Source organism: Scaptodrosophila lebanonensis, unplaced genomic scaffold, assembly GCF_003285725.1.
Source record: "Scaptodrosophila lebanonensis strain 11010-0011.00,11010-0021.00 unplaced genomic scaffold, SlebRS2 tig00001412-arrow-pilon, whole genome shotgun sequence".
NCBI classification, from domain to species: domain Eukaryota; kingdom Metazoa; phylum Arthropoda; class Insecta; order Diptera; family Drosophilidae; genus Scaptodrosophila; species Scaptodrosophila lebanonensis.
Window position 1 is genome coordinate 3,497,196 of NW_022060739.1, and position 27,320 is coordinate 3,524,515.

General features: G+C 34.7%; 1 protein-coding gene across 4 annotated transcripts; it reads left to right on the top strand.

Moving 5' to 3' along the window:
• The first annotated feature begins 438 nt into the window (after positions 1-438).
• Positions 439-27,241, top strand: LOC115630991 (synaptotagmin 1). Of its 4 annotated transcripts, none has more exons than XM_030527577.1 (11): positions 439-488; positions 1,707-1,985; positions 10,660-10,920; positions 10,978-11,237; positions 11,295-11,390; positions 12,309-12,503; positions 12,569-12,745; positions 19,915-20,029; positions 21,306-21,439; positions 24,469-24,700; positions 24,757-27,241. In XM_030527577.1, exons 3-10 carry the CDS (start codon positions 10,689-10,691, stop codon positions 24,673-24,675), a joined length of 1,416 nt encoding a protein of 471 aa, XP_030383437.1. In that variant the 5' UTR covers positions 439-488; positions 1,707-1,985; positions 10,660-10,688; the 3' UTR covers positions 24,676-24,700; positions 24,757-27,241. The 4 variants fall into 4 exon arrangements, with proteins under 4 accessions (XP_030383437.1, XP_030383440.1, XP_030383438.1 ...); XM_030527580.1 differs by having other exon boundaries at positions 19,921-20,029; XM_030527578.1 differs by having other exon boundaries at positions 11,301-11,390.
• The last annotated feature ends 79 nt before the right edge of the window (positions 27,242-27,320 follow it).

Genomic DNA, 27,320 nt, shown 5'->3' on the forward strand with positions numbered 1-27,320 from the left:
TTTTATTCAGTTTTTTTGCTTACAAAATATATATTCTTTTAAGTAAAAAGTATTTAATTAACATATATAGGATATATTTATTATTGAACATTGTATATTGTATAATTTTGTATTGCTCTTTTGTTTTTGGCATTCTAAGACTTCTTTACTGCATCTAGACCGATCATATGTTTCATCCACTTGTGCACAGGACTTTTAAGCTGTGGCTCACTCAACATTACGAATCTCTACACACGCACTCTTACAACAAAACACAATCAAAAGCTGTGCAACACGGAGCGGCAGCAGCTGCTGCCACAAAGCTCTGCCCACCACTACCAACAACAAAAATCGATGCCTAACCGTTTCGCGACGCTCTCAATGCTCTCTACAGCACGCATGGCACGGCGATTGTGCTTTTTCCTCGCAGCTCCTTGACTGTATTGCCCAAAACGCGAATGAACATCGACCGTGGAAGTTGACTGCATGTACCAAGCGCTGCGCTGAAGGTGAATGAGAAAATCTACAGAAGGAAAAAATTATATCCTCAGTGGTTGGCAGTGCCAGAGCAGCCAAAAAAAATCTGAAAAATTATTAAATGGTTATCCTTGTGCAGAAAATGTTGCTGATAAATCATTTATTGCGTGGCTAAGTTGTTAAATTGTTACATAAAACAGCCACCAAGTGACAAACAAAACGCCAGCAAAAGCCCCAAAAAGTTCTGCATGTGTATGTGTGTTCCTGTGTGTGTCTGTGTGTGTATATGTGTGTGTGTGTGCACGCGCTGGCCAAAAGGAGAAAATTTTTTGTGTATCAGAATTTGGCATTGCCTACGCAAAATCATTTGAGCAATGTAAAAGAAAAATTGCGTGTGGCGAGCGTGTGAAATGAAAACGCAATGAAAACCACTTTTTAAATGCAAGTCAAGTTCCGTTCTAAAAATCTATTGAAAGTGAAACGTGCGCGGCCCATGGCTTAATATTGATTTTTCCACATAAAATTTCGCGGCATGCCACAGCGTTGGGGCGCATTTCATTCATACAAATAGAGGCCAGCACAAGACAAGAAGTTCAAAAGTTTTGTCCATGATACCGACAAAGAAATTAATCAAAGTAATGGCAAACATTTTTACAAAAACAAAAAGTTTAAAGGCAATGTCTGCAGTGCAAGTGTATTAGTGTAGTGTGAGTGGTCGTGTATGTGTATGTAAGTTTCTGTGGCAAGCAGTCAAGAGAAAAGCACAAAAACATACAAAAGAAAATTGCTCGAAGAAAATCTCTATCCTCAGTTTGCTTTCAACAACGTCTTCGTGCCACACAAAAAGCGAATTTTATCCCTCCCTCAAAACCACGGACACAGCAACCCATACAGTCGCACACACACACACACATACCTACTCACAATAGCCTACAGACACACACACACACACGCAGACATACCTATACAGTCACACATACGCTACTCTGCTAAATTCGCTCTATCAATATTTACGCATACCATTGTATTAAATATTACGTATACGCTCTCTTCTCTCTCTCTCTCCCACTCTGTTCGCACGCGCTCTCGTCACCATTTCATTGCCTCGCATCTGGCATACACAAAAAAATAATAATCCAAAAAAAAAATTAAATTTCACGCGCTAAACAACAAACAACGAACCAATCATCCTTGTGTCCTTACGCGTTATCCGTGCCGTTTATATTGATTCCTTGCGTACATGTATTTAGAAGTGTTCCAAATACATGTGAGACCAGCGCGTGCAGCCAGCAGCAGCAGCAGCAGCGGCGTCACTTGCCACAAAACCAGCCGCGTTCTAAGTTCCCAATCATCATCTGTGCATCATCACAGCCAGTAAGCCACCCAGCGTAGCCCGCCCGCCAGACGTCCCACACACGCAGCTACTAACTTAGCCAAACTTAATACATATAATAACAAAAAATACAAGCACAGTTATTCAATTACTTTGGCTGCGGTTCACAGAAACGGCAACATTATTTAAACAGTAGGTAAGTTTTTCCTTTTCAAAAAGGGTTGCCTGCTCGTAGGCGCGAAATCATATAACATTTAAGAATCCTTTGTAATCGCTCCTAGCCGTTCATTAAACATAAGTTTTTTAATTGGTTCCATTATAAATTGCGTTGAGGGAGCTCTTGTTAGCTATTTATTTATTTAAATTTGGGAAATATAAGTTTCATTAAACATTAGTTTCTTATGAAAATTTTAAAACCCTTTGTAATTAAGTTGAACTCAACTGATTGCGGTTGGAACAACAAGATGCCAATCATCTGAAGCCAGCAACGCTTTGTACAAGTGTTATTGTGTTGTCAATAAATAATCATATGTAACTAATATTCTAAATAGTTTCTCACACCTTAAAATTTGAAACTCTTGGCCATGACTATCTATCTAGTCTACCTCTAAAAGAATTTCATATACTTTTATAGCTGGCAATCAAGATGCCCACAAATATTGTTATATCATTCTCGATTAAATACAAAACCGCTAGTTCATCTATGGTAGACTACCTTCGTAAAAAGCTTTCTAACTTCTAGTTCAAATTAAATTAATCATGGGAAAGCAAAACCAACGTTTTTAACAGGCTTGACTATTACACAGTTTTTTTTTAATATGTTAATAAGATGCCAACACACCTGAAATTATATAAAACAGCTGTTATGGACAACCTTAATACCTTACAATAGGTACTTGACTTAAGTAAAAATACCCTTCATTGCTGACATTTTGTTCAGTTAAAGGAATGCAAGCCTAATTTTCTTAGCTGAACATTTTTTACAAGCCCTATTACCTACCATTTTGAAAAGGCTCAGGAATTTTTGTATTTTTCATACTCAAAATATAGTTTACGTTTTTCATTAAAAATGGCTAATTGAAAACAAAACCAAACGGATTTATAGTATATAAGAATTGTCTACAGACAGCTAATACTCGTATGTGTAAATAATTATTTTCACAACTACTCAAGCGGATTTTTCTTTGAATTGCACTTTTATTCTTCTAATTGGTGCGCACTTCGCTTTCATTCGGCAGCCAACGGAATTATCTGCGACTAACTGCTGGCGGGAATATTTAACTTGTCTAGCATCCTCTTACACTGAATTATATTGTGTACTTTGTGGTATTGTTTGACTTAATGCCAGCTCAAACTCAATTAGGCATGCTCCACTCTTAATTAGCTTAGCATTGGCCCACAGGATGGTCAAAGTGGCATCAAATACTGGCAAGCACTAAGCTAGCAGCTGTTATGCATAAGCTAGTGGCCGCTTTATCAATGCTATTAGCACAAATTATAAATGCGAAAGCATTAAAGGCAAATCAACAACAAAGGTCAAAGCAGAAACCAACGCGGAGAGAAAGTGGGAGAAAGACGTATAAAAACCGCACATAATTGCTAATATTCAAGCGATAGGCAACTAAGTAAATGGCACAAAAGAATATATATATAGCATATATGTAAATATATGAGGAGCTTGAGTGACACGACAGGCGGCACACGCACACATACACATACACACAGACGCAGACGCACTTTTTTTCCCTACCAGCCCATCTAAATGGCTCTCGACGCCCTGTCATTTTTTCCTTGGCCATTATGTAGCGCAAGCTATTATATACGTGAGATGAGTGTGGCTTATAATGTATGAGTGGCTGGTCTGGCGCTCATCTTTCGCTGATTGCACAAATGCGTGTTATGCGATATGTTTTATTTTTTAATCAATAGTAAGCACACACAATATTTCCGTCATTCGCAACGAAAGCGAAAAGCATAATGATGTGGAAAATTAGTTTTTTTCCCCCCCTCTTCCCTCGTGCCTTCTCCAACATATTTGTCGCCTTTCTTTACTATCTCAGCACAGACTCGTGGCTTCTAGTCTTAACTAGTCTTGCCTTTTATACGTTTCGCTTTCGGACATTTTGCCATAATCGTTTCGCTATTATTTTGTTGCCTTCTCTGGGTTATGTGCGCACAACTGTGAGAGCCAAACACACATGTCTGTCTATGTTCTACTCGTATGTGTGTATGAGTTGGCATGGAGAGTTGCTGAGAGCGCGGTCGACTGAGCATACATGAAAGTTTAACCGTTTCATGCTCAGGCAGAATTGAGAATCGAGCTTAGATTTGTCGGATTTTTGGGAGGGTGGAGGGATGAAAGTAACATCGCTTGAATTTGGCGTGTGTGAAGTGTCCTCTTCCTGTTACGTGCGTGGGTTCTGCAACCACACTCACAATTGTGCCACACACAATTTTCTATTTCAATTTGTGTTGCCGCTTGTCGTGTTACATAGTGTAGTTGTTGTTGTTGTTGTTGTTTGGTACACCTGCACGGTAGCAAGCCAACAAACATGCTATCAATGTCTGGCCCAATAAAACCCGCCTCCTTACACACCCCATCGGTGCACTTCATGGCCAGACTAATTTGTTTTGACAGCTTGATTGTCAGTTTCCGACGTTGCTACAGTTTTTTGCTTTTTGGCCACTTTTTGGCTGCTGTCACTCACTAGAGCGCCGTAATGTATGCTACACTTTTTATCTTTCTCATTTTATTCCCTTCCCATTCATTATCTGCGATTGCCTCGTGTACAAAGAAATTATCTTATCGTGGAATAAAATTCCACTAATCTAGCAACAACCAATTGTTGCTATTTTTGGAGCAACCCTATTCAAATCGGCCGGCGAGCTCCTAATTGAGGTCAATATCTAGGGAATACTATATACACGAACATTGATTTATTCCAACAGTATTTCCCCACAGCAGAAACTTTATTGCAATGATACAACTTTGACGGTAACAAATTTTTTCCGATTGCAAAAAACTTTTTTCATTTGCTGCCCGCTAAGGACTAATCTAAGTTATTTCTGTGTGGTTGGGGCAGAATCATGTGGCCGAAAGTAATGTTCAACTAATTGATACATGGTTAGGCAAATTAGATAATTAAATTCAAGAATACTAAATAGAATTGTTAGTCTAATACGAATACTGCGAGTGTAGCAAGCCCTCATTAATCGCTCCTTGCACAAAATGAACATCTGTTCCTAAACCTAAAATGATCACAACTGGAATAAATGTAAATCTTATCTCAAACACGCTGTAAAGATATATTATATACAGCTTCATTTAAATTCTTAGATATATTATCAGCATGTTTTTTCAATAATTCCATTTAATTATTTATAAGTAATTAAATAGCTTCTTCCATTTAATTACAACAATAAATGTAAATCTTATCACAAATACGTTGTAAAGATATCTTATATACAGCAAGCATCATTTATATTCTCAGAAATATGAATTATAGTACATGTTTTTTCAATAATTCCATTTAATTATTTAAAAGCAATTATAAAAACAAATTGAAACTGCAGAAATGTTAAATAGATTAAATTTTGGATACATGTCAAGTTCTGATTGTAAATTTTTGATATCATTTTCACCATACTTACTTGAATGTATATGTTACCTACAATTTGACAGTCTACTTGTATGTTTGTTTTGTTAGAAGCGATGCCTTAATAAGTCCCTCTTTAGTTTATAGTTTCTAGTTATTTTAAGTAAAATTTTATCACTTTTTATGGCTGCATTAGTGATTTTTGTTAACAAACTTCCTAACTAAAGGCAACTACAGTTGGCATAAAATTTGACAAGCGTTTGAACAAACTGCGCTCATAATTGGTGCCTCCAACAATAACAACACCAACAGCTGTTCCGGTTATAAAAACAAATGCCTTACAAATGTCCCGCATGCCGCGCTGCCACTTTTATTTGTGGCCACTAAAAGCTGCGTTGGTTTCTTGTCGCCCAGACAAATGGGCACCAAAAATTCTATAAAACTAACACACACATACGAACACCTCTGTGCCGACTAATACCATCACACGTACATTGTATAGTGTGTGTGTGTGTGTATGAAAGAAAGGAAACAAAAATGGTTTGCGCTCGTTTTTTATACGAGTATGCCAACAGAAATAGGTGGCCAACAAGCTTTTGCTTGCACACGTATGTGCGAAAATAGACACACATTCCCACATGGATGCTATATAGTTAGTGTATGTATGTGGAAATTATGACGTTGGTAGCTTCTGCTGCGGTGGCGTTGGCGGTTGTAGCTGTGGTTGCACTGCCCACTTGAAATAACAGTGAGCACCATAAGTTGGACATGTGATGCGATTGTGGGAGTGTTAATTGCATTGCAAGCATATACTTCTACAATCATGAATGGTGTTCATGTTCTGTTAAAAAAACAGACACACATAACTGTATAATGATCAAGAATTTATATATACTTTGTACACATTCATACTAAACTACTCTTTTATTCTCCTTGGATAAAGCGTTAGGCAAAATGCTGAAAGCAGAATAATTTGTCGACAACAATACTCCCCTAACATTATCTTCCAAACAAAGATTATTCAAACAAACAATAGAGTGTAAAAGTATAGAAAAGTTATCAAACTTTAAAAGTTTCTGTCTATTTTCCCGCTATAAAAACCTATGACATCAAACTTGGAATGTAGACCAAGCTCATAAGCCATTATGTTATTGTACATTGCCGCTTTCTGTTATATAAATGGCTTTTTAACAAAACAAACAAGAGGCTTTAATTGTCGCGCTTTTCAATAAATATCAACACTTCTCCTGTAATATGTCACGACTTTTCAGTTATAAAGAAAACATTATTATTTTTTTTTTATCAATTTATTGATTCCACATTTCCAATATTAAAAAAATAATTTTTTATTTGCTTGGAATATAATTCGACTAGCCTTCAGAATTCATTCTTATACTTTTCTCACAGCACCTTCTCTGCTCAGTAGCTGTTCCACAAATAAAACTTGCTCTCACTATATTTTTTTGTATTACATGAGTCCGATCCTTCATCCTTATTGTTGTTATTGCTTGCTTGATGTATTATTCACTTTATTCGCTTCAATAAATAAAAAATCACACACCTGCGTGGGATTCAATTTTATGTCTATACTAGTACAGAGAGAAGTCCCATATCTTTTTTATGGCAGCATAAATATTTTATACGAGTCTGAATGCGAGCAATTTGTTAGGAAGCAACAGCTAGTTTGCCGATTGCGAAAACTTGTCTGTGACAGGACATGCTGCGTACACACAGCTTGCTCCTGAATAATAAGCTCAATTCATCAAACAAATCCACTTACTGCCTGTTGCCATTTCCCTAATCAAAAGACGTTCAGCTGCGATATCCTAGCAACTGCAAATTGCACTTAGCATCGCCTCGAGGCACACCGGCAGCAATCAAATTGCCACCTTGTACCTTGCCCTTCCTCCCTTTTGTGCCACAGCCTTCACAGGAAAATAGAGGGGCTTATAATCTACAGTAGATTCGATTTAGGTTGGTTGGTTAACTTCATTCTCTGAATATTTCACCCTACTGACCTCTCTCTAAACAATAGCAATAAGCTTTCGTTCAAACATAGGTTATTATATGAATAAAGTATCTTTTTGCAAAATAGCTATATAATTGTAATAAGACATAAATTCTGCAAATATTAAATTTTATCTAATAAGAGTTAGAGAAGAAGAATGCAAACTATAGCACAAAAATGGTTGCAAGAGTGGCGATACACATATTAATTATATAGAATATAATTATTCACTTTAAATGTATGGTAAAATTATCAATTTAAAGATCTTGTTTTATATCTCAATACAACTAAAATATATTATACCAGATCCTTGTCTGGTAAACCATTCAGTTTTCGAACCAATCAGATTATCAGTTTGTCCATCCATGGACCTCTGCCAGCCTTTTCCAACCATCATTTGTTCAGACTTAAGCACCGAATTTGTCGAGAAAAGAGATGATGGCTTTTTTCTGGGTAGCTATGAAGTCATGCCGCACTGGCCGCAGCTTCGTGGACACTTAAGCTCAAGTTGGCTTTGCATTTAAATTTTATTGATTTACGCTGCGGAAATTTTGTGCACTGGTGGCTCAGAGGCGCCGACCTGCTTCCTTGAGTCGCCCTGCTTCTACGCCTCGCTGGCGCCAATGGACAAACACTTCAATTTCAATTGCCAGCGGCTTTAAGGCGTGGCTCAAAGCCGACTTAAGACAATGCCTGCTCATGGCTATGACCTGTGAATTGTTTTATGCTACGTGGACATAGACCAGAGCTAGAGTTGTGTACCAAATAAACAATGGCAGAGCAAATTTTGAGTCAACACTTACTATAAATAAACGCGCACATCTACATGCAAATTATGTGTTTGCGTGTTTGTGTGTAGAAATTGTCCTTCTCGCGCGACATCTTGAAGCTTCGAGCGTTAAGTAAACAAGGCATTTATATTTAAATTTTGTGCACCATTTGAGTCTCTCCGCATATTTAGTAGAGAAGCCCGAGGGTAACTTTTATTCCAGCAGCACATATCCTGAGCACACTGCATACATAAATATACATACATACGGGTATATACATATGTACATATTTGCGTGGGTGTATGTCTGATGGCCTTTGACGTCAATCCCTGATGCGAACAACAGCAGCAGCAGCAGCAGTAATAGCAACTTAGCTCCCGCAGCAGCGTTGTGAGGCAAAAATTGCGCATACGCCACTTGGGCAGCAGATTTACAATGCAATGAGATCGATTTGTTTGCTCAATAATTTATAGCTACTGTAAATATTTAGCATTAATATATGATAAAAACTAGCCTGCATTTATTAATAACGTTTTAATTAATTAATAATGCAATCAAATTGGTTTGTTTGCTTAATTATTTATAGCTAGTGTAAATATTATGTATTAATATGTGATAAAAGCTCGCTTTCATTTATTAATAATGTTTTAATTACGATTGTTCGATGAGGTGGCTTCTAAACAGCCACAAAGTAAATTTGTTTGAAATAATTGAAATAGAAAGATATTGAAAATTGATGGCATATAAGGAATACATATTAAACATTCATAAAAAGCTATTTATGTTGGCGTCCCATTGTACTCCGATACATGCGGTGTTGAAATAGAATTGAAAGAAGCACAATAACATTAAGCTCACCGTTGTGTGGGCTGTCAGGACTCATTTCCTATTGATTAGATATCGATTCTTCTTTCCTGCGTTATCTCCATGGACACCAGCTGGCAGCTGTCGCTTTGTTTGTAAATTGCCAGCAATTGATCAGATACACCTACGCAACTACTATATGTGTTATAAATAAATCGAACAGTTGTCAACACAATCTTCTCTTCACAATCAGTACACCTGGCTAAAGATTTAGCTTGAATACATTTTTGAAACATTCGAGTTAGTTTCAGTTTCTCTTCTTTCGCAAACAAGGACAGCCTCATTGTCGTATATGGATCACTGTCTGATTTGGCAGTGTCACAGCAGAGCCAAATAAAAATTAAAAGAAAACAAATTGGAAAAGGTCGAATCTAAAAATAAACACACAAATCCCTTCCCACAATTTTCATAACAGAATTGTGCGCAATTTTAGGAAATCTAGCAAATAATCTTAAAGGTCGAAGGTTATTCATAATTAGGCAAAAATAGCTGCGGGACATGATAAGCACATGCTAATTAATGTCTTTCAAAATTTAGTAAATCCAATGAAAATGCAAAACAAGACCAAGGGAGAAAAGCAAAGAAATATGTTGAGCGGAAGAATTGCAAAAATTAGATATGCGCAGGAAACGTCTAGCGTGGCAACAAAAGCAACAACCACAACAATAACGAGGGACTTGTCTCCTTCTACAATGTTAATGAATTCAATTTTAAATACGATGAGCACAGAGCACAACAAAAACGAGAAGAAAAAAAGCGTGTCTTTGTTGGGCAAAAATCCGAGTAAATGCTTAGGGTGCCTGCTAAGGACCTGGCCTGTGGGTGTGCGGCGATTTCTCAGTTCGCGTGTGCTTGTGTGTGTGTGTGTGGGTGCGACTGTGTGTGTAATGCGTACTGCGTGGGCAGGCTGCGTGTGCCCTTGTTAAGTCATTCATAAGTACTTTTACTTGGTAGCGCTCTCCCTCATTTGTAGTCGTAGCCGAAGGCGCATTTCAAGTGTTTCAAGGATATGGCGCCAAGCAATTTGCTAACAAATTTTGTAGGATTTCTCTACTTTATTCAAATGCGTGCCAGAGTCAAGCTTGGCGACAAATATTATTCATTCAGGCATTGGACATTGAACAACAATTTCCTGAACTTTTACTTTATTTAGCCGATCAAATAGACATGATTTTGATTTTATTTAGCAGATGAAGAGGAAACTTGAATGTTAACTTAAGGCAGGATCAGGATTTCTAAGTAAACAGGAATATTCTGAATGTGTCAATTTGTACCGCCAAGGGCATACGCATAACTTTACCATAGGGGGTGCCAAAAAATAAAATTTTAATTAAATAATGCACGATGCTTTTAAATAATAATTTATGTATATGTTCAATGAAAAAACTTAAACAATGCTAACTCAGTTCCATTGTAAGGTGAAATAGTGCGCCATAGCAATGAATGTGTGGTCCACATGTTAGTACCACAAGAGTAAGAAAACCCCTTTTTTGACAGGCCATTCTTAAATACTAAAACCTTTATGCAAGCTCTATGAAAAATTTAAACCTATTGTGATGTGTGAAGAAGATACAATTAATAGTGTATCGCTAATTTCGATTTGTAATAATATTTTTATTCTCATTTCTTCAGAACGGCAGCGGGGACACAGCAACAACAAAATGCCGCCAAATACGAAAGCGGAAGAGCCAGCGCCAGCGCCAGCAGCTGAGACAACGGCGGAGCTGGAGACAGCAAATCAAAAGGTTGAAGAAACGACACAGCACCAGCATCACAAGTTCCGTGAACTGGACCAGCAGGAAGAAGCAGCCGCCGCAGCTGCAGCCGCAGAAAGTCAAAGAATCTCACAAGTGGAATCAACAACGCCAAGACCAACCACAACAGAGGCTGAGGGTAAGACCACACCACATATGTATATTTGAACAATAAAACAGATAATGATTCATTTAGAAGCCGCCACCACCTCCGTGCCCGTGATCAAAAAGATCGAACATGCCGGTGAGGTGGTCACCGAAGCTATAGCCGAACGAACCGGCCTGCCCACATGGGGCGTGGTGGCCATTATAATACTCGTATTCCTCGTCGTCTTTGGTATCATATTCTTCTGTGTGCGCAGATTCCTGAAGAAGCGAAGAACCAAAGATGGAAAGGGTAAGAAGGGTGTCGATATGAAATCGGTACAGTTATTAGGATCAGCGTACAAAGAGAAAGTAAGTATCTGAAACGCCATCAAATCTTAGTAGTTATTGGGTTCTGGTATGCATTAGGTTCAGCCTGATATGGAGGAACTCACCGAAAATGCCGAAGAAGGCGATGAGGAAGACAAGCAGAGCGAGCAGAAATTGGGGAGACTCAACTTTAAGGTGAGTTGGTCTAGCTATAACCAAATAGAACCGCTTCCCCAGAAACGCTGTGGTTGCTGCCGCCCATCTCAGAGGCCAAACACTCTCTTACCCAACTTAACTAATTCAATATACTAACTAACTACATAAATACTAAATGTGCGCACTGCCCGTTTAACTTTGGTTTTTTTTTTTATAAAGGAAACATATCGCAGTGTAAAATGTGCCAACTATTAAGACTTTGCTGTACTCTTTACAATCAATATACTCGTATATCATCATAAGTACATACTATTTAACAATTGTTTCGAAAAGAACAGCGGAATTTCACAAAACAAACATTTTTCTTTTGAATAAATGAACGAACTAAATACAGAGAATTTCAATGTTATTAAAATTTAGCAGAATTTAATCGTCAAAGCTAAATAATTTGTAGAATATGAAGCGTTTTCAAAGCCTCTTTGGAACAGTCCTAAAAATGTATTATTTGACATGTCAATTAGAATTAGAAACTAGTATTTTTAAAATAGGTGAACTTATTGGAAGGAGAATAAGAGATTTAATCTGAATCAAAAATCAATATTTATAGAATATTTCAATTCAGGGTTTAAGCTGATTTCAAGTTTTGAAAAAGCATAAGAGTAGCTGAAGAAAAGAATTTTCAAATATTTTCAAAATAAACTTATAGAAATTGATTTCAAATGTGAAATACGCCATTTTTTAACGAATACAGTTCGCTCACAGCATTTACATGAAACATTGGACACAAATTGCTATATTATTTGTCAAATTAGAACGCAAAACAAATGCAGACCACAAGCCATAACATTTTGAGGAAATGAACAACTCTTTATAAAACGTTTACTAACACAAATCTCTCTGTTTTTGTCTCGGCTCCCCTGCACTCCTCTTCTTGTTTGTCACCTTATTTACTTGCAGCTCGAATACGACTTCAACTCGAACAGTTTGGCCGTCACTGTCATACAAGCTGAGGAGCTGCCCGCGCTCGATATGGGCGGAACTTCGGATCCCTATGTCAAGGTCTATCTATTGCCCGACAAAAAGAAAAAATTCGAGACGAAAGTGCATCGCAAAACGTTGAGTCCGGTCTTTAATGAAACGTTTACATTCAAGGTGAGCAGCTATAAACGATATTTGATATTTACGCGGACACACAACTAATACATTTTGCCACATAGAGTTTACCCTATGCCGATGCCATGAACAAGACGCTCGTATTCGCAATCTTCGATTTCGATCGCTTCTCCAAACACGACCAGATTGGAGAAGTCAAGGTGCCGCTCTGTACCATCGATTTGGCGCAAACGATTGAGGAATGGCGTGATCTGGTCAGCGTTGAGGGTGAAGGTGGACAGGTATGTAGAGGTTGCAATTGCTCCTTATTTGATACTCGTATCTATTCTATTTTTTATATTTATATACTATGTATTTAATAAGGAGTCCATCGCTCTGTCGAGAGCGGCTCTCCACATACATATATATATATATATATATATCTCTATATGTATAAAAAAAAAAAAAATTACAAATAAAATAAATGTGCCTCTAAGTGTTTTATGCCCACCATTTGTTGCTTATCAGTTCAGTTTTTCCGTTCTCTTGGCTTATGAGTTCAAAAACAACAAACAATGTATCACAACTTACCAAAATAAAACAATCCAAGTACAAACCTAATACTATACAACCAAATACAAGAAGTGTGAATTTGTTGACTTATGTAACCTACACTGTAATTCAAAAATTGTGTGTGTTTTTGTGTGTTTTTGTAATTACATTACAAAGCACAAACGAACAAACAAACAAACATACAAACAACCAACTACTGCAATGATACCTTTTTGTTTATAAATATATTTAAATATCGTTAGAATATAATACTAAGTATAAATAACAATAATGAAGAGTAAAGCCCCCCTTGCCCAAGTTGTTTAAAATGCAGCATTGTAAAGCAAAAGCTATAATTACTACAACAACAAGAAACAGTAACAGCAACAGCTACAGAGACAAATACAATACCAATTACAATAACAATAACAACAGCATACCTACAACAACAAGAACAAGATCAACAACAACAGCCATCTGCGTTAACAGACAGCAAAGTGCCTAACTTTTATTCAACTTTTACACACCCAGTTCAAAATGCAAATCAATCAAAACAAATTAAATATCAATTCTCTAAATAAACTTTTCTTACGCTCTGTATCCCCTGCTCGTCCCGAAACCATAACCATAACCAAAACCAAAACCACAACCAAAACCAACAACAACAGCAACAGCAACAAAGACAACATTTTGAAAACCAACTCGAGCCAATATAGCATTAATCCGCGCACATAGTATTAATGAAATATTACGCACGAGTTTCATTTTCCAATCCCCCTCTACATATGTCTTCGCCCCAAACTAAAGTATTTACTACTTATCTATATTTGTTTACAACCTACGTTTTACCAAAACAAAAACAAAAAATTAAACTCTTAAATTTCTCTTTCTCCAATTCCCCCCTTTTATAAACTTGTTTCGAATTCTTTTCGAACACAAAAACAAACCAAAACAAAAAATACTCTTTTCTTGAACTCTTGTAGAAGGTAAATACAATGAAAAAAAAACTCAAACTTTAAAAAGAAAATATTGAAAAATAAAAACGAAAACTCTTTACACTTTTGCATATATAATTTGTTCTTTTTTCCTATATAACTTGTTCTGTCTCTCTGTCTCTATATATATCTCGCTCTCTATTTGAACTGTCGCTCTTGTACACATAACTACCATACATTTCTATCTAAAATATATCCTATACATACTACTATGAATATCTATTGAACTTGTTTATGGCATCAAGCAATACACCAACCCACATATACTATATATACCTATACCTGCCTATCTACTTATATACTATATATACTACCTACATGATAAGTAACCCACGTTAATCAACCAAAATCAAAACTCTGTGCGCGTTGTTCTTGAGCGATTGTTCCTGTACTACTACTTGTTATGTCTGCATCTTTTCTCGCATCATTAATATTGTAGTTGAATTTTTGTATTTATCAAACATCCAGAATATATTTATTCAATATTTATACAAACATTACTTGTATGTATGAACCTTCTTATTTGCAAAGAATGAAGATCAACAATTGTTTAGCATCGCAAATGCAAATAATCACACTGCAATATTATTTTGTTGAGAGAATTTGTGGCATACAATGCATATATAAAAGATAATGTGCTGCAAAACACTGATCAGCATGGCTATGTGAAGTGTTTTCAAATGTGTTATATTGTATTGCAAATAAAACATACTAAATATATATATGCAACCCTGTCTGCAGCTCTACAAAATTATCATTTTCCCTGATACCCGACACTCGATCTATTCTCATTTTGTGTTCAAAACCGAGGGCCTTTGATTTCCCTGCAACTTCCAAGCCATGCTGATACAAACCGATTTCCAATATATAACAAAACCTTCCAACACCTTCTTTGAACCCAACACTGCACAGATACAAAACACACTAACCGCTACTCACACAAAGCCGCAAAATACTAATTTTGTTTGCACTTCAATTGAACGAATTGAGCTCGAAAATCAATTTGAATAAGAATTGTTTTGCATAATTTGTATAAAGTAGTTACATTTGTGCACCCAAAATTTTGTATAACAGCTAGACCAAGTACACATACACAAACTAATAAACACAAACACCAGACTCACGATATTTTGAATAAGTAGGAGAACTGTTGTCGGATATGCACGACTATGAAATGCTCTGTGCCCAATAAATGAAAAATTAAAATTGCAAATATAGCCAAAAAGCAGAACGTTTTCAAAATTTCCATTCTTGATGGAATCACCAATTACAGTGTTAGTTAACTTCATTATTATTCAACATCCCGTCAACATTTGATGAAGATCGGTATGATAAAGGCCGGTACAAAAATGGCTCCAAAATGTTTAAATTCAGCATTCAAAACCGACATTATTAGGGTGTCTAAAAATAGCCAAAACTTTTTGAAAATTATTGTAACTGGAAATGACACGTGCAGTTTTCAATACGATCTTGAAACTAAGCATCAAAGTGCTGAATGGAAGGATCCAGATGAGCCAACCAAGAAAAGAAATCACATGTTACTACGATTCAAAGGGAATTATTAATCGGGAACTTATTTCACCTCGCCAAACAACTGCCGGAAGCAGTGTTTTCTATTGGTGTTTTGAAACGTTTGGAGCATAGGTTTTGTATCGTAACGTTAGGAATATTTTCAGAAAAATGAATTTTCCTATGAAAAAAAAACCCCTATAAGAACGTCGAAGTATTTTAAAAGAATGGCGTGAATTTTGCCAAATATATGAATACAAAAAATATCAAATTACAATTAAAAAAATTGTCTACATTTTTGTATCCTTTTGTGAGCCAATTGGAATCGATACAGAAGTAACTGTAGCTTTATGTCTAGGTCTGATTTGAGAAACATATTTTCTATTTCAGGGCTTCTATGCCCAATAGTTCTTCGCAAATTGTCTGTTTTCTGCTACGTTCTATAGTATCAACATTTTAGAAACTAATTCTCTTTAAAGTTGAAATTTGTGGTTTACCTTTGTTTGGAAATTCCTGCGCTATTAGTTCCATTTAATATCTCTGCAATAGCTTAGCTTGGGTACGGGGCATTCAAAATATTGGTCAAGTGATGTAAGGAATGTTAATAAAATAAAAAAACAAACTAACACAAAAGCTACTCCCACACATAAGCAAAGCAACAAATACCAACAAACAGGCCTACACAACTCAACAAACACACACCCACACACATACACAGCCATACACAAGCACACGAATGTATAACATGCTCTAACAATGAAAACAAGAAGAAGCTTTACATTAAGCTTGTGTATGAAAGAAAAACTAAATATAAAAATATGAATATGAATATACTTAATAACAGTAACTGTAAATGAAATTCAATGCATTTTGTGATGGAAATGGATGTGGAAATGAAAATGAAATTGCCAACTTTATTCAAAGAATTTACTCAACAAAATTATGAACTATTATATTTATTTCGATTCCGATATTTTTAGTTTAGCAACTCACATACTACATTGCAAATATGATTAACCCAATCCTACTGCATGTTTTTGCTAACAAATCTTATACTCTTTCGACTTTTCTAAGACATGCAATATTTTAAAGTACATACATACATATAAATACATATGTATATGCTTATGTATATGCAACACTATGTATTAGAAATACTCACACACTTACATTCAGACACGTACCACACAAGACCAGCAACTTGTACACGGAAAAATAACAAAAAATTCGTTACATGTAAACATTTTCTTTTTGAAATTTGCCAACTTATCTAAATTCAAATGAAAATCAAAAATGTTTAATATGCTCTTTATTTTTCTCTTTAATTACCTTTTACGTATCGCTATGATAAATCAAATCCAATCAAAAACTATACAAAATCGTCTCGAAATTCACCAATTTGATAATAACAAATTAATCCACAATTGGATCAATAAACAAACTGTACTCTACTTGAAAATTTGACTCATATCGTAATGCATTTATCGTCGTCTCTGGAACCATTGCGTAACCGATCTGTCACATGTAAGTACCCGATAAGTCTGAGCTCTCGCACCATATGTGAGACAATTCATAATTACCGTTATTGTTTATGTTGTTGTCGTCATAAATGTGTTACAGTTATGTTTGTGTTGTGTTGTGTTTGCCTTTGCCTTTGCCCTTGCCTTTTAGTTTTGTTTGTATTCAATTCCGTTCCATTCCATTGTTTCGCCAAAACAAAATTACAGCAAAATATGCATAAATATGCATACATACTAATCGTATTGTAAAAGAGCCAGGAATTGGTATCTTAAATTTGGATAATTGCATTTTCCTTGTTGCTGTTTTTTGTGTTCACTTTGTCGCTGTCTCGCCCAAAACTTTATACATATATACGATATACATACGATATATATCTATGTGTTTAAATTATGATTTTGCATATAACTTGTTTGTGTGCTGTAATGTTTAAGCAGAGCTTCGATAACAGTCAAAAAACCAAAACAAATGCTCAACACTATTATTTTCGTTTTGAGTTTTTAAAGTTAATTATGATTTATACTTTGGTTAGCATAAAACAATCACCCCCAGAACATTAAATGAGGTTAAACAAAAAAAAAAAGCAAAATAAGCAAAGACCATACAATTGTCAATTTCAATTAAAAATCAAATTCAAAAAACAAATCAAAGTTTCGGTAAGTGACTACTTAAACGCTCTTTCTATCTATCTCTCTGAATCTCTAACTACTATAACTATCTAACGCTCGCTCTATATCGCTCGCTCGCTCGCTCTCAACTTTATTTAATATTCAAAACACGTTTAATACTAGCAAAAATAGTTTAAACAATTTTTTTCGTCTTGACTTTCATAACTAAAAGCCCCGGTTAGTTAGTACAAATTGCTGACTTGAGTAGTGTATAAAGCAATTGGCATTGGATTGGTGCAACGATCAGGAATGAAGCAACAACCAAAAAAGGAAGAAGCTCCACCCACTCTATATACCGACTATATACACCAAAGAGCTGCAAGTGGTTCCAACCAACCAAGGGTTTATGTACAATACAATACTTACCAAATAGTCTAGAGATTTCATTTTGAAACTGAACTGTAAAATATGCTCTGTAATGCTCTCTATATTTAACTTGTTTATGTTTGTTGATATGCCTAGACATTAAGTATTTAGCGCTTGTCAATTGGTTTCAATACTAGAGCGCCGCTGGCAGCTGTAGTCTTATTAAACCCACATATACCTGCATATATATATATATATATTTGTTTTCATTTTTCGACAGCCCAGGCCTCAGAGAAATCTAGTTAGTTTCAGCTTATTGTATATAATATCGATCGATCATTCTAGCAGCGCTCACTAACTGACTCCAACTGTCTCTGGATCCTCTCAACTCTCTCCTCATACTATATTTTGTTCCATACATATGTATTTGTTTTTGAATAATTAGGTTGTGCAGCAAACAAAACAATAACTGAAATCTTTTTTATCTTTTTGCATTTTGTGCAGTTGGTTTTGAGCTGGGTGTCATAGAAAAAGTTAATCTATAAAAGCAATTACTATAATAAATCTTAAGTACTTGACTATTCGTTGAAGAGCCAACCAACCCAACCTTATAAGCAATATCCCATTGAAACTATACTATACATGGCCTAAACTGTAAGTTTGTGTCGTGCCTACTCGTAACTACAACAAAATAATAAGAACACGTCTCAGTATTCCAGTTAAGCCACAGAAACTACAACAATAACAACAACAACGAATACAATACAATAACAATAACAACACGCAAACAAATTCAATAAATATGTTTAAGTTGCTTGGGTTTCTTTTTTCAGTTCTCTGTTCGCAGTTATAAGTTTTGATTTCTATTCCTATTTACACTGAACAAATCGAAGCTCTAAGACGTGCAGTAAATGTGTTTAATGTTTATTTTTTGTGTCAATACTCAACTATGTAACTAAACTAAACTATATGTACCCACTGTTTACCTACTTATACATACATATGTATAACGAGTATATGAAATTACATACATATATCTATATACCTAATACTATATGTATCAATTTCTCACGTAATGTATACAGACTATAATTTGCCCGTGCAGTATTTATGTATTTTTCGGTATTCTGATTGTGGTGTATAATGTCTTACTATTGAATTGTGGATATTTATAATTATTTTCCGTTTTCATTTAAATACGCTTGGAAAATGGGATATTAGAAAATATATTAAAATATAAATATAAAGAAAATGTCCCCTCAATGTTTCCCTCAAAGCTGGTGTATGTGTATCCTAGAGAACATAAAAAGGCTTACTTGATTCACTTTTTGTGTTCAGTCCCCAGTGTCAGTACCTGTATTCAAATAATTCTGAATAACTAACACTCTAGTACATTTAATGAAATGTCCGAAATAACTAAGACAGAATCGTTTTCCCAACTTGGCAATAAAATATGAAGTTTCTCTTCAATTTAGTAAATACTGTTTCCATATTTTATTTCTCTAAATGAGTACACATTTCTGAAATTCCACAACCAGTTTACATTTTCGTTTTCTTAGCTTTTAAAGTTATTAATCTAATAACGCAATTTTGTGTTAAACTAATTTTCTGATTGGATTCGATGCTGCCAACCTATAGAAAATCTCTGTCCGAGCTGCCAAGCTAAGGTTTGCCTCACAAAAACACTCAATTGTTCAGTTGAGAAAACGAACTTTACTGTCCCCTATACTATTTGTTTGAAATAACTGCGCCGCACTTCTGCTGTTAGCCCGCCCCTGTGAATATAAAAACTAAATTTAATTAAATGTAACTTTAGATTTTATGTGACTTCTTGTTTGTTAAACGAAATCCCCCCAATATCTTACAACATGTTGCTAATCCAAACCACAAATCCTATTTATCCCAACTCTTTACTATGAACAGGAAAAGCTTGGTGACATTTGCTTCTCTCTGCGTTACGTGCCGACCGCTGGAAAACTAACCGTTGTTATCTTGGAGGCCAAGAATCTGAAGAAAATGGACGTCGGTGGATTGTCTGGTAATATAACGTGCTACCAATGCGTTGCCAAAACGAACTCAATGCTCAAGTGGCTCATCGGCAAACAATATTTTCATTTTGCATACAAAGGCCACAAGCATTGCCAAATTTTGGCAACGTTTTCGTTTATATGTGTGTTTTATCTTTAAATGTGTGCGCGTTCTTTTGTTTTTTACAATCTTTCTTTTCTGTATATGTATGTGTATATTTTTGTGTTAGTCGAATATCATTTTGTCGTATCTTTTCTTCAAGCTAGTAACTACATACATATGTAAATGCAAACGCAAAGGCAACGTTTGCAAAAGCGCTAACAACAAAACGTTTGCTAATACTTAACACCGAACAATTTTTCTTCAATTATTTTATTCGAATCGTTTTTTCCAACTAATATAATAGTGCAAATTTTCAACTTGCATTTTTAACTTGAATTGCGTACGCTACTCGTGTAAAGAATTCATTTATGTACTACATGGATATATTTTGGTTCGGCAACGTTTCCATATTTACAAATTCGCGCACTATTTTACTCATGCCTGTCTGCAACAACTACAACAACATTTAACAACAATAATAACAATAACAATAATAACAATTCCGGGCTCTTGCTAAATTAGCTGACCATGAAAATCGCTTGCTTTTAGCTTCACCTATGCATGTACGTACTGATTTTTTCTCAACTACTCACTTGATATCATTTTTGGCCGACTAATGAATGCGGCTTCTCGAGAGCCCAAAAACGTTGCCGCCAAATATATCCAAAACAAAAAACAATACCTGAATATTCAAAGTTCTTCTAGGCTTTTACAAACAAAAAGCCTCTTCAATATTTCCATGTTCTAATAATATTCGATACAAAATTATTATAATGAGGTTAAACTGTTGACCGATTTTTGAGTTCATTATATACTTTTTGTATGCCTTGAGTTGTGAAGTTTCTGTGTTCAATCAAATTTTACGAATTTTGAAAATTGAACAAATGAAAGCTTCATCGAAAGATGGAAAACTTTCCTTTGCTCAAATATATAACCGTTGTTTTTTTTCGTAATAATGGTAAATCTTAAATTGATAACCAGTATATGTATTTAAATATATCAAGTTTTTGTGTCTCATATTTTTTTATGTGTGTTAAAAAAAAAAATGCAACGAAAAACGTAAATCAATTGTTAATAAACAAAATACCAAAGCTAAACAAAAATCTGCTCATCAACTTTCAAGTTTTACTTTGTTATTATAAAAATGTTCTTTTTTCTTTCTTTCAATTTTTTCTATTTTATAGATCCATATGTGAAAATTGCAATCATGCAAAATGGCAAACGTTTGAAAAAGAAGAAGACAAGTATCAAAAAATGCACCCTCAACCCTTACTATAATGAGTCGTTCTCATTTGAAGTACCATTTGAACAAATACAAGTATGCGAGAATGTATTATACTATCCTATAAAACCACTACTACTACTACTACTCTACTACTACAACTACTACTATACAAACTACTACTATACAAACTACTACTACTACTTACTACTACTACTACTACTACTACTACTACTACTACTACTACTGTTACTAAAAGCTGTCCCCTTCTGAACTATCTACTACTTACTACCAAAAGCCAAACATAATGTTCTAACAGTTTGAGTAACAAACCTGCCCCCCCAAAACTAAAAACCAACACATACTCTAGCCCTTTTCGTGCAATTGTTGTTGTTGTTTATATAATAACTATATGCAAATATTGAATACTCGTATTCCGAAAATAAGCAACAGAACTCTATCAAACAAACAACTCAAACACATTAGTGCCAACATTTTTCGTAATACCCAAAAACCAAAAACTAAAATCCAACAACTTAATCTACTACCTCTACTACATACTTACTATGTGTACAAAAATACCCAAAACAAAACGTATTCAATGTTCGATGTTGTAAATTAAACTTAACAATTCTATGCTTTATTATTTGGTTTGACAATACTTTGCACAACGACTGCCACGCCCACTGGCTGGCTGTATATATTTAAAAAAAAAAACAAGTCGTTGGCAACTTTTTTTAATTTGCCTTACTTTGTGTAGTTGAAATTTGTGAAACTCAATATATATGTTTTGATTTCGTAAAGACCTCAATGTGCTTAGCTAAATTCATTTGATTTCAAATTACTTTATGTTGATTATTATATAAAATTAATATAGGTGTCCCAAAAGCGCTTTACCGCATGCAAAAAAAAAAGCCAAATAAAAAAAAAACAAATTCGTTGCGATCCTCGCGCAATTTTGTCTTTATTGTAGTTGCCACACTACACGCAAAAAGCCATAAAGCCAAATAGCCGAAAAGCCAAAAAGCCAAAAAGTAAATAAACAGACTCAGACGCAGTGCAATCGACAGACGCGCCAATGCAACGCTGGCTCAGCTGACACGCAACAACACGCACAAATACAACACTGCATACACTGCAATAGAAACTACAAAAGGGAGGCACAGTAGTGTTGCTCGTTTGTTCTTCTGTTTAAAAACTCACCGCGTGTTTAGAGCAGCAGCAACAGCCCAGAAATACGTATTCGCGCACTCCACACTCAAAACTCAGAGCTCTCTCTCTCTCTCTCCTTCTCTAAAGTTGTTAGCAACAATTTAGAGGGCCACTATACCTACTACAACTACAACTACCTAACTACTCTTTCCATAATACAAACTATCGCAAACTCTCAGCGGCGTCAATAATGCACCACCACTGGGTACATTATTTTGACACTGTCTTCTGATTTGATATCGAAAAACCAAAATGCACCAACACCAACAACAACTACAGTACAAAAATACACAACTACAACTACAGCCACAAAGAGAAGTATAGTGTATCGCAAACTCTAATCAGCATACATACAACATACTATACATACATACCTACAACTATGTACTTACATATAAAGATTCCAAATCGGTTTATACGTGTGTCTCTTCTAACCAAAAAGCTAGATTGTTCCCTAAAAGTAGGCAACAGCTGCGTACCCCCAAAAAATCAAATTCAACAAAACTGAAAGAGTAACGACAAATGGGATTGAATATTATACATTTTCGTTTACACGTATTTAATGAACATTTTTCTTTTTGCTACAGTCTCAATATACTTATAAATATATATCAAATAAAAAGTAATTTGTTCATTAGCCAAAGGTGAAGAAAAAGAAATCTTTACCTATACTACTATATGTGTACAACCGTATGAGCTCTCCATACACTTACTCATCACTCAGCCACATAACAACGCGAATACAGAGCCAATCATCAGCTTTTTATCAAATTAAATTTATAATAATAGGCTCATACGCCGCCACGCTTCAATCTTTTTATTTCCGAGCTTAGAATTTTAGTTTATTTTTTTTAGCAGTGCTACCCATTCTTAGCTTAAAGTTCAAGACATTTGCATGTTATGCTTGCTTTGTGCCAACCTGAACACACCAACATTCTCATACTCTTACCTTTGTGTCATATTAGTGCTATAATTAATGGAGCTTTTGTAATGCTTGAAATATATGCCACTTTTCTCTAATTGTCTGCGTACTGAAACTTCGAAATGTTCCAAGGAAACAAGAAACAAGCCCTTCTGTATAGTAACCCTATGTGCCCTATGTTCGCCGACGACCCTAAATAAACCAAATAAAAGCATTCAGAGTCCTCAGAATACAGCATTTACTCCATATTTCCAAACTTTTAATTGTACAGTGTCATAGAAAGAAAAAGAATTTGCCGAGCTAGAATTTATTCATACCGTGTTGGAAATATCTAACGCCTCATAAAACACTAATAAGAGCATTAAGCAAAAAGTGTTGAAAAATACACTAAAAGCTTCTGATTGTTCACGACATGCTGCCATACAAAAGCTGACTGCTTTGAAGCTCCTATTCAGCGTCATTGTCCCTGATGATCTATTAGCTCCAAATTAAATGTTTCAGCGCTCAATAGAGAATTGACGATGTGTAGCAAATAACTTTATATCGTTAATATTTATTTATTTGGATTGTATATTTCTCCTTTCTTTACCACCAGAATGAAAACAGCAGTCAGCGAATTCTTTCATTTCACTTCCACAAACTACTATCCCCACAGCTGTAAAAACGCACGAAGTTCTTGCAAAAAGGATCTTCCTGTAAATGCTAATTAGCACTCAACACTAGCTCCAGTAGTTGTCAAATATTATATATATTTGTAACTTGCTTTGTAGTTATAGTATGTCTGCCTGATACTAACAACTCCCCCCACAGAACACGTAAATGAAGAAATAATCTAAGAAACAAAAACACTACAAAAATATTCTTCAACTCTACGTTCAAGTCGCAAGCCCCCCACCCCAAGACTGTAATTGTGAAAGAAAGTTAAGCTTTTATACTAATCCATAACTGTTTTATTCTTTGGCAATGAAAACTCCCATCGTACAACGTCTAGAAAATCTGTCTTGTTGTTACCGTTGTGGATTACGATCGTATTGGTACCTCTGAACCCATTGGACGCTGTATACTTGGCTGCATGGGCACTGGCACTGAGCTCCGCCATTGGTCCGATATGTTGGCCTCACCTCGTCGACCCATTGCACAATGGCACACTCTCAAGGATCCTGAGGAAACTGATGAGATACTGAAGAATATGAAGTAAAGCGCTACACGGCTGAAAATCGCAGGTTGTTGTCCAAATCAATAATAGATCTTATTTGTAGTAAATGCAGATCTTTTTTAGACTTACAGCACATCTATCAAATCTACGTTAATGGAAACAACCAAAGAACTCTCAAGCGAACCGTCAACATATTTATCACATTTATGCATCATCAGCTGATCCCGAAACAAACAACAACACACCAACAATCAAATAAAATTAGCCCCACACAGTTAATAATATCGTAGTTATTGCAAGTCGTACAACCTGGTAACGAATTTTTCCAACAAAAACAACAACAACAACTTCTTCTACGACAAATCAATCAAAGCAGCAGTAAAAACGTAACTTAATGATTAAGTTTTGGATTTCTTTAAAGCAATGTTCCGCTTCTCTTCCTAACTTGATGCATCGCCTAAATTAGTGTGTTAAGAAGTCCCATGAAACTCATACAAGCCCTTGTTTCCAACACTGGAACTTTGTTGTTGTCTTGAAATTTGACAAGTTAATCAATTGAAATCGCTAACAAAATTTTGAGTATGTTAAATAATATAATATTACAAAATTCATATACTCAAAGGAACGTTTTTAAGATGAATTCAAATCGATCATCATTTTAAAATGTTAAGTTTCATTCGATTATTTAATTAGAGCATGTCAGAGATTATAAAAACAAATTAGTCCAAGTTGTTTTTTTTTTCGTCTTTCATTTTCTCACAAGCTGTTCAAAGTTTATTAGAGAATTCAATGAAAATATTAGAAATAATTTAATAAAATAAAACTTATATAAACTGAACATAAATGCAACATAAACTGTTATGTAAATTATTTAATTTGTTTACTTATTGAGCATTATGTATTTAACTGTAACTGTGTAAGTATATGAATAAATTAACTTTAACAAGTATTTATATATGTATACAAGTATTGAAAACCAAAACCAAACGCAAAAAGCAACTGCATATGACATACATATTGAGAAAAATAAAACACACACAAAAAGTAAATATATAATATATATATATATAATATATTTATATATATGTATAAATATTATGTATAACCCCTACATAGACTAATGTTATGTATACACAGTGCTGAGTTTTTGGCAAACCGGCAGATAATGCAGAAAACAAACAAAATTAAAAAAGCGAAGAGGAAGAGATGAAGCGATAAGTATAACAACAAATCCAAAAGCAAATAACAAAAGTTAAACTTTAAATCGTGATTTCAATGAAATATATCATCAGTTTAAAATTAAAAAATTAACGAACATTTTAAGCAGTGGCACGCCAAACTACTTATTTTATCTTTTTTTTTCATCTCAAGTTGCATTTATTTGATTGGCTTTCAACTTTCTCTCCCTTTTTTCATTCCAGCTAACTAACAGTTGTCTTTCTCATTAGTTTGCTTTCTCTAAAGCTCTAAAGGTTTCTCTAAATGCTTCCTCTGCCAATTTCTTCTAACGACTACTCCTCTATATCAGTTAGTCAGTCAGTCCTTTTGCATTGATTTACAAAACATCTTAGTCATAACGAACATATACATACTAACTAAACGATTATGGCAAAATGTTGAAAAAAAAAAAGAAATATTAAGAACAATAATAGTTATTACTATTTATATTATATATTCAAGTAAATATATATATGTATGTATGACATCTAAACAATACACATACACGTATATATATAAATATAAAATGTTGTGCCAGGCTGCACGATCGTAACTAAATTGAACTTTTTTAACAAAAGGATCAACAAAAATGCTATTGAAAAATGAAAACAAAAAAACGAAAAACGAAAAAAGATAAGCTAAATTTGTTGAAAAGGAACAGCAGCTGCAGCAACTCAACAGCAACAATAATAATTATTTGATTTTTTCCATTATGCAAGTAAAAGAAATTAACTACTAAATTAGATGTTTTTGTCCTGTATAAATATTTGAAAGCAAATGATACTTATATTTAAAGTATAATACAAATAATAATGCTAATAGTTCGGGCTGTATGTGTGTATGTGTAGAACTACCCCAGAAACAAATACCTACATAGTATATTCACCCACACACACACACACACGCACACACATACAATGGCCTCACCTACACCGTTGTAGTTATGTTCACCAAAAATACACACACAAATGCAATCTAAATATTTATGTAAAATAATTCAACTAAATTTATGAAATATCGCAAAGAAATGAAAAAGAACAGCAACAAACAAATGCGTGTTTCAAAAGCAAACAACTTATAGAGAAAAAAATTACAAGTATTGTTCAATAAATTTAAAACCCAACAAGAAGAAACTATGTACTTTCCTTTTCCAGATAATTGCTGTAAATTAATAAACGAGTCACAAGTACATATGTATTCTAAACAATATAGACATATGTATGAACATTTTAAAGATGAATCAGACAAGAAATCTAACACACCAACAGCAGCAACAACAACAACCAACTATATATACATAAATACTTGCATATTTAACAAAATTATATGAATGATGTTGATTATTGATTTAAACTGAGAATGAATAAAAAATTATATATATATACGAAAACAACAACCAAATTCAATTCAATTTTATTTACTTTATTTTAATTTGTTCAAAACCCGGACAACCCCGGCATCATTAAATA

Bases quoted from the DNA above. Each gene is read 5' to 3' on its own strand.
- LOC115630991 (XM_030527577.1), top strand. From the start codon at position 10,689: ATGCCGCCAAATACGAAAGCGGAAGAGCCAGCGCCAGCGCCAGCAGCT. The intron at 12,746-19,914 runs GTATGTAGAGGT...TACTATGAACAG, and splicing joins TTGAGGGTGAAGGTGGACAG to GAAAAGCTTGGTGACATTTG. The intron at 21,440-24,468 runs GTATGCGAGAAT...TACAACGTCTAG, and splicing joins TACCATTTGAACAAATACAA to AAAATCTGTCTTGTTGTTAC.